Raw genomic sequence first — 12,732 nt, forward strand, 5'->3', positions numbered from 1 at the left:
GTGATAGAAGGTGTCATTTTGTAATCATATTCTCATCTGTGGAGGTGCTCCCTGCTGTTTCTCCTGTGGATAGTATATGTCCACCTTGGATGGAGGACTCACATGCTCAGTAGCTTCCCTGTTCTGTTCTGCCCTGATCATGCTACATAGTGCAAAAAGAAGAGGGTCCGGATTGGAAAGTTATACATAAAACAGTTAATGCTTTATTCCATTCAATTAAAAGGATTCAAAAATATCCAATCACAAAGATTGAAAAAGGTTTCGGTTGAGAAAATTAAACTGGACACTACAGAACTGCATTTTAGAAATGATACCATGCTCATATATTAGAATTTATGTATTGATGCATCTGTAGTTATTAATTTGCTATTTTTTTGTATGTTTTATGCATTTAATTGTTTCACATATATGTTATGAATTACGATCTTTATGATTGGGGATTGTTTCTTTTAAATAAGATATCCCAAAACTTTCTGCTAAACTCTGTGACTAAGGGCTGTAACGCCAGAAACACGTCAAAGTAACTCCATCTCCTCCCATCATGGATATTTTTTAATCCTTTTAATTGAATGGAATAAAACATTAACGTTTTTATGTATACCTTTCCAACCCGGACCCCCTTCTATTTGCACTATTATTACCAATGGCATCGGTTTTCATTCAGATTGAAGTGTGTATTGGATGCGAGGAGTTTCTCCAGAATTCTTTATCACTTTATGATCATGCTGCATAGTGATCTGACAATGCAGATGTGTTAGTGAGGACTACTGCAGTGAAGTTGATGTAACAAGTGGGGGGCAAGATAGATAGATAGGACATTAGCTATTATTGTGTTGAAGGGAAATGTTCATTCTCCTGTGAAGTCCAGACTAGGTTTCTTAACAGACCCTTATGAACTGAAAAAAAGGGACATTTAAAATAAAAAAAAGCTTTTGAAAATATTAGTAAAAGTAAAAAAGTAACAAATTTGAATCACTCACTCCATTTTTCAGTTAAGAATAAAGAAATGTAAAAACTATAAAATTTTAGTCCATATGGTAGAGTTGTAAAAAAGAAGAAATTGAAACACCAAAGTTGATGATTTATCGTTACTGCACCTCCCTCAAAAAATCAATAAAAAACGAACAAAACGTTGTGTCTACCACAAAATATTATCCCTAAAAATGCAAGCTAACCATGCAGCAAATAGGCATTAACAAAACGTAAAAATAAAAAACGTATAGATCTCGGAAAATGGCAACACAAACCACGTATTTTGTTCACAATTTTTTTAAACCATTAAAACAATAAAAAAAAACGATACATGTTTGGTATCACCTTAATTGGACTGTAAATATTAAACCCCGAAACATAATGGCAGAATTGCATCCCCCCCTCCCCCACTTCATTTTCCCATATGCTCTATGGGGAAAATAAATGGTGTCATTCAAAACTACAAACTATCCCCCAAAAAATAAAGCCCCAACACGGCTATATGGACAGAACAAATAAAAAAAGCTATGGCACTTTGCAAAAAGGGAGAAAAAAAGTGACAAGGCAGAAATTAAAATTGGCTGTGTCATTAAAAGTTTTTTTTAAAAAAAAAAACAACAACAAAAAAACAACAGCAATGAAAAAAATATATTATGTAATTGACAGTATTTGTCTGTAATCAGGACCCTGATTAGAAAAATGTCGAGAAACTAATACATCAGTTTGTTACATAGAAATTTGATTAAAAATAATATCCCAAAAGGAACATAATATGGAATAAATAGTGGTATCATAATAGAGAGTAAAGCCCAGTGGTAGGTAAACCATCACACAAGGATGCTGCAACCATTAATTTAACTTTCTCGTTAATTTGTGAGAAATTGTCAAGGGCACTGTGTGGAGATTGTGTTATTAATCTTCATGTGAATGTAATACAGATCAGTGGAGCACTACAACTGCCCTATGAATGGAGATGTCCATGTTACATACAGGTCTTACCCCCCCTATTCACAATCTAACTAAAAATATTTAATGATTAAAAGTAAATAATATATTACCCCAGGGTGCAACCCTGGTTACCTTACTACTTATGTAGCCCTGTACAAGGTTTATTGGTAATGGCAGCAGTACAAAGGTGACAGTTCATCATTGTCTTCTCCCTTTAAAGGGAAACTGTCACCAGATCTTTGCTATGTAATCTGAGAGCAGCACTGTGTAGGTGCTGGGAGTCCAATTCCAGTGATGTGTCACATACTAGGCTGTAGGTTGCTGATTCAATAAAATCAGTGTTTTACAGTTATATGAAAAAGTTTGGGCACCCTTATTAATCTTAAGCTTAATGTTTTATAAAAATTGGTGTTTTTGCAACAGCTATTTCAGTTTGATATATGTAATAACTGTTGGACACAGTAATGTTTCTGCCTTGAAATGAGGTTTATTGTACTAAGAGAAAATGTGCAATCTGCATTCAAACAAAATTTGACAGGTGCATAAGTATGGGCACCCTTATCATTTTCTTGTTTTAAATACTCCTACCTACTTTTTACTGACTTACTAAAGCACTTTTTTTGGTTTTGTAACCTCATTGAGCTTTGAACTTCATAGCCAGGTGTATGCAATCATGAGAAAAGCTACTTAAAGTGGCCACTTGCAAGTTGTTCTCCTGTTTGAATCTCCTCTGAAGAGTGGCATCATGGGCTCCTCAAAACAACTGTCAAATGATCTGAAAACAAAGATTATTCAGCATAGTTGTTCAGGGGAAAGATACAAAAAGCTGTCTCAGAGATTTAACCTGTCAGTTTCCACTGTGAGGAACATAGTAAGGAAATGGAAGAACACAGGGACAGTTCTTGTTAAGGCCAGAAGTGGCAGGCCAAGAAAAACATCAGAAAGGCAGAGAAGAAGAATGGTGAGATCAGTCAAGGACAATCCTCAGACCACCTCCAGAGAGCTGCAGCATCAACTTGCTGCAGATGGTGTCACTGTGCATCGGTCAACTATACAGCGCACTTTGCGCAAGGAGAAGCTGTATGGCAGAGTGATGCGAAAGAAGCCATTTCTGCAAGCACGACACAAACAGAGTCGGCTGAGGTATGCAAAAGCACATTTAGAGAAGCCAATTTCTTTTTGGAAGAAGGTCCTGTGGACTGATGAAACCAAGATTGAGTTGTTTGGTCATACAAAAAGGCATTATGCATGGCGGCAAAAAAACACAGCATTCCAAGAAAAACACTTGCTACCCACAGTAAAATTTGGTGGAGGTTCCATCATGCTTTGGGGCTGTGTGGCCAATGCCGGCACCGGGAATCTTGTTAAAGTTGAGGGATGCATGGATTCCACTCAGTATCAGCAGATTCTTGACAATAATGTTCAAGAATCAGTGACAAAGTTGAAGTTACGCAGGGGATGGATCTTTCAGCAAAACAATGATCCAAAACACCGCTCCAAATCTACTCAGGCATTCATGCAGAGGAACAATTACAATGTTCTGGAATGGCCATCCCAGTCCCCAGACCTGAATATCATTGAACATCTGTGGGATCATTTGAAGAGGGCTGTCCATGCTCGGCGACCATCAAACTTAACTGAACTGGAATTGTTATGTAAAGAGGAATGGTCAAAAATACCTTCATCCAGGATCCAGGAAATCATTAAAAGCTACAGGAAGTGACTAGAGGCTGTTATTTTTGCAAAAGGAGGATCTACTAAATATTAATGTCACTTTTCTGGTGAGGTGCCCATACTTATGCACCTGTCAAATTTTGTTTGAATGCAGATTGCACATTTTCTATTAGTACAATAAACCTCATTTCAAGGCAGAAACATTACTATGTCCAACAGTTATTACAAGTATCAAACTGAAATAGCTGTTGCAAAAACACCAATTTTTATAAAACATTAAGCTTAAGATTAATAGGGGTGCCCAAATTTTTTCATATAACTGTATTAGCAAGAGATTATCACGACAGGACTAGGTGTCACATGCCTTCTAAATCATGCATCTCTCAGATTAAATAGCAAAATCCTGGTGACAGATTGCCTTTAACCCCTTCCCGACATATGAAGTAAATATACAGTACAGACCAAAAGTTTGGACACATCTTCCTATTTAAAGATTTTTCTGTATTTTCATGACTTTCAAAAATTCAGTCATAATACAAATTCAGTCTATTCAGTAGGACTATCAGCTGTGTATCCACCTGACTTCTGCACAACACAACTGATGGTCCCAACCCCATTTATAAGGCAAGAAATCTCACTTATTAAACCTGACAGGGCACACCTGTGAAGTGAAAACCATTTCCGGTGACTACCTCTTGAAGCTCATCAAGAGAATGCCAAGGGTGTGCAAAGCAGTCATCAAAGCAAAAGGTGGCTACTTTGAAGAACCTAGAATTTAAGACATATTTTCAGTTGTTTCACACTTTTTTGTTAAGTATATAATTCCACATGTGTTAATTCATAGTTTTGATGCCTTCAGTGTGAAAGTACAATTATCATACTCATGAAAATTCAGAAAAATCTTTAAATGAGAAGGTGTGTCCAAACTTTTGGTCTGTACTGTACATACCCTCCGTTATCAGGTCTCATACCGGTGAATCCCCGCAGTGCACAGAGCCTGCGCTGGGGGAATTCATAAGTCTGCAGTCACACAGAGTGACTGGAGACTTATGACTTTTGACCGGACAACCCCTTTAAGCACTGGTATGTATAGTACAAGCGATTGGACGATCACAGGTTCAAGTTCCCTAAGGGGACTAACAAATAGAGTAAAAAGTGAAAAAAAAGTTTTTAAAAATAAAAAATATATAAAAGTTAAAATCACCCCGCTACTAAAAATAAAACAATAAAAAAAAAAATACACATATTTGTTATTGCTGCATTTGTAAAAGTCCGTTCTATCAAAATATAAAATAAATTCATCTGATCGGTAAACAGTGTAGAGAGAAAAAAATTGAAATGCCAGAATTACGTTTTTTTGGCCTCCACAACATTGCAATAAGATGCAGTAAAAGCCAGACATCATGTCTACTCCAAAATGTTATCAGTGAAAACGTCAGCTCAGGGGACAAAAAAATAAGCCCTCACACAGCCCCAGATCCCGAAAATGTAAAATGTTACGGGCCTCAGAAATGGTGACACAAGCAGAATTATTTTATTTTTTTATGACAAATTTCCAATTTTTTTTCACTTCTAAAATAAAAAAAAACAGCTATACATGTTTGGTATCAGTGTAATCGTACTGACCTGGAGAATCATATTGCCAGGCCAGTTTTACCATATAGTGAACATGGTAAATAAAATAAAAAAATACAATTGTGGAATTGCACTTTTTTTTGCAATTTCACCGCACTTGGATTTTTTCCCACTTTCCAGTTCATCACATGATAAAATGAATGGTGTCATTCAAAAGAAAAACTCATCGTGCAAAAAAACAAGTCCTCATACGGCTGTGTGGACGGAAAAGTAAAAAAATTATGGGACTTGGAATAAGGGGAGGAAAAAACGAAAATTGGCTGTGGCGTGAAGGGGTTACGATGAAATCTTTCTGGTAAATTGTGACATGATTACTACTGCAATAATTCCATATAAATTACTGTTATCTCAGTGATATCCAGGTTGTTATTCGTATTTGTGTTCAGATTATGTATATTTTTTGCTTTAGACATAGTTTTTTCTTGTATACATTTGATACCTAACAGACTTTTTGCTGAAAATATTTTATTCAAGTAATTTGCATGTGAGGACATTCGTGTATCTTCAGGAAAAAAAGGACACTGTTCCTACGTATGCATTGTTTTTGGCCAGTTTTCTATGTACCGCAAGCTTGGGAAGTTGCATCGGAAGGGAGGTTCTTGTGTCATTGTCAGATATGATGATAGCATTAAGAAAGATTGTAAATCAACAAGCACAATAATTAGGGAAATATTTTTTTGCATTGTTTTTTTTTCCCATTACACAATTGTGAAAAATTAGAAATCTTGCATTTTCACATTGGCTTCTGGGGCTTTTTTAGACTCTAACTTCCTGTTTCATAAATTACACATGTACAGTGGGTACGGAAAGTATTCAGACCCCTTTATATTTTTCACTCTTTGTTTCATTGCATCCATTTGGTAAATTCTAAAAAGTTCATTTTTTTCTCATTAATGTACACTCTGCACCCCATCTTGACTGAAAAAAAAACAGAAATGTAGAAATTTTTGCAAATTTATTAAAGAAGAAAAACTGAAATATCACATGTTCATCAGTATTCAGACCCTTTGCTCAGTATTGAGTAGAAGCACCCTTTTGAGCTAGTACAGCCATGAGTCTTCTTGGGAATGATGCAACAAGTTTTTCACACCTGGAATTGGGGATCCTCTGCCATTCTTCCCTGCAGATCCTCTCCAGTTCCATCAGGTTGGATGTACTTTAATGAGAAAAAAATGAACTTTTTAGAACTTACCAAATGGCTGCAATGAAACAAAGAGTGAAAAATTTAAAGGGGTCTGAATACTTTCCGTACCCACTGTACATTAGCAGCAATGAACAGACTCAGACCCTTATATCTTGTATTGAAGCATTTAATGAGCATGTGCCATGGTCATTGTGAAGAGAGAGGGAGCAGGGAGAGTTGTGACAGTGCCTATTATGAATGGTGGATCCTGTGTTATCAGCTGTGTAAAGAGATGTTACCTGCCATTGTAATCCTGCCTTTGATGATAAGGAAACAGCTGTAAACTCTTTTTGAAAGGACTATATATATATATATATATATATATATATATAGTACCCATAAATAAATATTTTTATGAAAAAAAAACACCACACATATTTGGAATCGCCGTGCCCGGAACGACCCAACCTATAGAACTGTCCCTCCGGTTAACCCCTTCAGTGAACACCGTAAAAAAAATTAACATACCGCGATCATACCTCCGAACAAAACGTGGAATAAAACTCGATCAACAAGACGAATGTCAATAAAAATGGTATCGCTGAAAACGTCATCTTGTCCCGGAAAAAGAAGCCGCTATACAGCTCCATCAGCTGAAAAATAAAAAAGTTATAGCTCTCAAAATAAAGTGATGCAAAAATAACTTTTTTTTCTATAAAATTGTTTTTATTGTGTAAAAGCACCAAAACACAAAAAAACTATATAAATGTGGTTTCGCTGTAATCGTACTGACCCGAAAAATAAAGCTGCCTTATCAATTTTACCACATGCGGAACGGCATAAAAAAAAAAAATTCCAAAATTGCTGATTTTTGTTCATTCAAAAGTAGTTTTCGAGTACATATGGGGTATCGGTGTACTCAGGAGAAATTGTAAAACAAATTTTGAGGTTCATTTTCTCCTGCTATCCTTGTGAAAATGAAAAGATTTGGGGGTAAAACAGCATTTTTGTGGGAAAAATATAATTTTTTTTCATTTTCACAGATCAACGTTGTAAAATTTTGTGAAGCATCTGTGAGTTCAAGTTGCTCACCACAAAGTTAGATAAATTCCTTTCGGGGTCTAGTTTCCAAAATCGGGTCACTTGTGGTGGGTTTACACTGTTTAGGCACTTCAGGGGCTCTCCAAACGAGACATGACACTGGCAGACCAATCTATCAAAGTCTGCGGTTCAAAACGTCACAGTGGTTTAGCCCCACAAATAGGGTATCTGCGTACTCAGAAGAAATTGCACAACAAATTTTTGGTTCCATTTTCTCCTGTTACCCTTGTGGAAATAAAAACTTTGGGGCTAAAATAACATTTTTGTGGGAAAAATTTGATTTTTTATTTTTTTTTTATTTTCACGGCTGTACGTTATGAACTTCTGTGAAGCACCTGGGGGTTCAAGGTGCTCAGCACACATCTAGATAAGATCCTTGATGGGTCTAGTTTCCAAAATGGTGTCACTTGTGGGCGGTTTTCACTGTGTTGGGCTCTCCAAACACGACGTGGCGTCCGCTAATCATTCCGGCAAATTTTACATTCACAAAGTCAAATGGCGCTCCTTCCCTTCCGAACCCAGCTGTGCGCCCAAACAGTGTTTTTTTTCCCAAATATGGGGTATCTGCATTCTCAGGAGAAATTACACAACAAATTTTGGGATTTATTTTTTTCCTGTTACTGTAAACTTCTTAAATGTGGTTTTCAGCACCTTGAGGGCTGAAGTTTTTAGAATGGTGTCACTTTTGGGTATTTTCTGTCATAGGCCCCTCAAAGTCGCTTCAAATGTGATGTGGTCCCTAAAAAAATGGTTTTGTAAATATTGCTGGAAAAATTAGAAATCACTGGTCAACTTTTAACCCTTCTAACTTCCGAACAAAAAAAAATTACTTTTTAAAAAATGGTGCTTATGTAAAGTAGACATGTGTGACATTTGTGTGATATAACTCTCTGATTTAAGGGCATAAAAAGTAAAAGTTTCAAAATTGAAAAAGTTTCAAAATTTTTGCCAAATTTCCATTTTTTTCCACAAATAAACGCAAAGTCATATCGAAGAAATTTTACCACTATCATGAAGTACAATATGTCACGAAAAAACTGTCTCAGAATCAGCGGGATCCGTTGAAGCTTCCCAGAGTTATTACCTAATAAAGTGACACTGGTCAGAATGGTAAAATTTGACCTGGTCATGAAGGTGAAAACAGGGGGATAAAATGGGGTCAAAGGGAATACAGCTAGTGGAAAAAGTTACTTATTTTAATGACTTGTTTATTATCCATCCTTATGTTTAGGAATAGACACTATGTTTGTGATAACCTTTGTCTTTGATTATATGTTCACAGAACAAAATGATCAAGTGGAAGATATAATCCCTGTGGACTCCTCATTGACCAAAGACAACAAAAGTACTGCATACAAACATGTGGCTGGTAAGTAATACATTACCACGATAGTATTTGTTATTCCTGTTCAATTGAGGTTACATACAATGGCATGTAAAAGTTTGGACACCCCTGGTCAAAATTACAGCATTGTGAACAGTTAAGCAAGTTGAAGATGAAATGATCTCTAAAAGGCCTAAAGTTAAAGATGACACATTTCCTTTGTATTTTAGGCAAAAACAATATATACCGTATTTTTTGGACTATAAGACACACTTTTTTTGTTCAAAATTTTGGAGGAAAGTAGGGGGTGCGTCTTATAGTCCAGATGTAACTTATAGTGTGGCTGTGGGGGTAAGTGGCAGCGTTGGCGGAGCGGGTCACAGGAGGCAGGAGCTGGCTGCTGCAGCTAACACTGTGCCTGCTGTTAAGGAGAATGAATATTCACTGCTCCCCACACCCATAGTCCCACCCACCTATATGTACTGAAGCCTGCGCTGAGTGGTGCGCGGGACTATGGAAGTTGAGAGCAGTGAATATTCATGCTCTTTAATAGTGGGCATACATGTTCTACCAGCCGCTGCAGGAGCTGGAGAATACAGCAAACAGTGTGCCTGCTAATAAAGAGAATGAATATTCACTGCTCCCCATGCCTATAGTCCCGCCCAACTCTATGCACTGAAGTCGGCACCAAGAGGTGGGAGGGACTATGGAAGTGGAGAGCAGTGAATATTCATTCTCTTTAATAGCGGACACACGTGATCACCCAGCAGCTGCAGAAGCCGGCGGCTGCGGCTAACAGTGTGCCCGCTAATAAAAAGAATGAATATTCACTGTTCCACACGCCCATAGTCCCGGGTGTGGGGAACAGTGAATATTCCAGCAGCTGACGTCGGCATGTGGGGGCGCATGGCAGTGACGTCATGTGCTGCTTAAACTCTGAAATCAGCTGCTGGCATCAGAACAGGACGCAGTGCTGCGAGGGAGCGGATGGAAATTGAGTATTATTTTTTATTTTTTTATGTGTGCATGCGTGATGGGGGCCATATATAGCAGGTTGGGGATGGGGGGCCATGTATACCTGGATGGGGGCCATGTATACTAGGATGGGCGTGGGGGACCATGTATACCAGGTTGGGCATGGGAGACCATGTATACCAAGATGGGCATGGGGGACCATGTATACCAGGATGGGGGACCATGTATACCAGGATGAGGATGGGGGGAGTGTATACCAGGATGGGAGGCCATGTATACCAAGATATGGATGGGGGCTATGTATACCAGGATGGGGGACCATGTATACCTGGATGGGGATGGGGGACCATGTATACCAGGATAGGGATAGGGGACCATGTATATCAGAATGGGGATGGGAGCCATGTATACCTGGATGGGGGACCATGTGTACCAGGATGGGGATGGGGGCCATGCATACCAGGATGGGGGACAATGTATGCCTGGAAGGGGATGGGAGCCATGTATACCTGGATGGGGGACCATGTATACCAAGATGGGGGACCATGTATGCCTGGAAGGGGATGGGGACCATGCTTACCAGGATGGGGACCATGTATACCAGGATGGTGATGGGGGCCATATATACCAGGATGGCGATGGGGACATGTATACCAGGATGGTGATGGGGGCCATATATACCAGGATGGCGATGGGGACATGTATACCAGGATGGGAATGGGGGCCATGTATACCAGAATGAGGATGGGGGCTATGTATACCAGGATGGGGATCTGGGCCATGTGTACCAGGATGGTTATGGGGGCCATGTATACCGAGATGGGGGCCATGTATACCAGGATGGGGATGGGTGCCATGTATACCAGGATGAGGATGGGATGGAGGCCATGTATACCAGGATATGGATGGGGGCTATGTATACCAGGATGGGGGACCATGTACACCAGGATGGGGATGGGGGACCATGTATACCAGGATAGGGATAGGGGACCATGGATATCAGAATGGGGATGGGAGCCATGTATACCTGGATGGGGGACCATGTGTACCAGGATGGGGATAGGGGCCATGCATACCAGGATGGGGGACAATGTATGCCTGGAAGGAGGGGATAGGGATCATGCCTACCAGGATGGGGGACCATGTATACCAGGATTGGGATGGGAGCCATGTATACCTGGATGGGGGACCATGTATACCAAGATGGGGGACCATGTATGCCTGGAAGGGGATGGGGACCATGCTTACCAGGATGGGGACCATGTATACCAGGATGGTGATGGGGGCCATATATACCAGGATGGCGATGGGGACATGTATACCAGGATGGGAATGGTGGCCATGTATACCAGAATGAGGATGGGGGCTATGTATACCAGGATGGGGATCTGGGCCATGTGTACCAGGATGGTTATGGGGGCCATGTATACCGAGATGGGGGCCTTGTATACCAGGATGAGGATGGGATGGAGGCCATGTATACCAGGATGGGGATGGGATGGAGGCCATGTCTACCAGGACAGGGATGGGATGGAGGCCATGTGTACCAGGATGGGGATGGAGGCCATGTGTACCAGGATGGGGATGGGATTGGGGCCATGTGTACCAGGATGGGGGTGGGAGGGAGGCCATGTATACCAGGATGGGGATGGGAGGAGGCCATGTATACCAGGATGGGGATGGGATTGAGGCCATGTATACCAGGATGGGGGGACCATGTATACCAGGATGGGGGTGCCATGTATACCAGGACGGGGTGCCATGTATACCTGGATGGGGAGTGGGGGCCATGTATACCTGGATGGGGATCATATACACCAGGATGGGGACATATATATCAGGATGAGGGCGCCATATATACCAGGATGGAGACATATATATATATATATATATATATATATATATATATATATATAACAGGATGGGGGATATTAGTACAGAATTGGGGGACATTACCCCTATAACAGTGTCAGCAACAAATCCCCACCACCACCATAACACTGCATCACGAGCACATTTTTTTGCTTCAATTTTTTTCTATTTTCCTCCTCTAAACCTTAAGTGCGTTTTATCATCCAGTGCGTCTTATAGTCTGAAAAATACACTATATATTTTCATGTTTTAAATTTTAAAATTTACAAAAAGGTAAATGAGCCTATGCAAAAGTTTGTGCACCCTGCATGGTTAATACCTAGTAGCACCCCCATTTAAAAGTATCACAGCTTGTAAATGCTTTTTGTAGCCAGCCAAGAGTCTTTCAATTCTTGTTTGAGAGAATTTCATTAATTCTTTCTTGGAAAATTCTTCCAGTTCTGTGAGATTCCTGGGTCGTCTTGCATGTACTGCTATTTTGACTTATAGCTACAGATTTTCAATCATGTTCAGGTCAAGAGACTGTTAGGGCCATTGTAAAACCTTCAGCTTGCGCCTTTTGAGGTAGTCTATTGTGGATTTTGACATGTGTTTAGAATCATCATCCATTTGTAGAAGCCATCCTCCTTTCAACTTCAGCTTTTTTACAGGTGTTATGTTTGCATCAAGACATCAAGAATTTCTTGAAATTTCATTGAATTCATTCTTCCCTCTACCCGTGAAATGTTCCCTGTGCCATTGGCTGCAACACAACCCCAAAGCATGATTGATCCACTGGTTGGCGAGATGTTCTTTTCCTGAAATTCTGTGCCCTTTTTTCTCCACCCATACCTTTCATCAGGATGCGGGAGAGGTTTTCTGCTGATGACTTTTCCATATATTTGTGCAGGTGTCTCTGAACAGTAGAACAATGTACCACAACTCCAGAGCCTGCTAAATATTTCTGAAGGTCTTTTGCCATCAAGCTCGGGTTCTAATTTGCCTCTCTAGCAATCCTACAAGCAGCTCTCTCTGAAATTTTGCTTGGACGTCCAGACCCTATCTTGACTTCAACTGTTCCTGTTAATTGCCATTTCTTAAAGGGATTCTGTCACCCCCTGGCACTTAT

General features: G+C 39.8%; 1 protein-coding gene across 6 annotated transcripts in view; it reads left to right on the plus strand.

Moving 5' to 3' along the window:
• Positions 1 to 12,732, plus strand: part of LOC141264079 (uncharacterized) — a 127,310-nt gene that overhangs the window by 23,610 nt on the left and 90,968 nt on the right. For all 6 annotated transcript variants that reach the window (XM_073676422.1, XM_073676423.1, XM_073676424.1 and 3 more), the window contains one exon: positions 8,736 to 8,822. In XM_073676422.1, coding sequence (XP_073532523.1) covers positions 8,736 to 8,822 — 87 coding nt within the window. The remainder of the gene's footprint in view (positions 1 to 8,735; positions 8,823 to 12,732) is intronic.

Source organism: Phyllobates terribilis, unplaced genomic scaffold, assembly GCF_046119375.1.
Source record: "Phyllobates terribilis strain yellow unplaced genomic scaffold, ASM4611937v1 Scaffold_1__5_contigs__length_1240528914, whole genome shotgun sequence".
NCBI classification, from domain to species: domain Eukaryota; kingdom Metazoa; phylum Chordata; class Amphibia; order Anura; family Dendrobatidae; genus Phyllobates; species Phyllobates terribilis.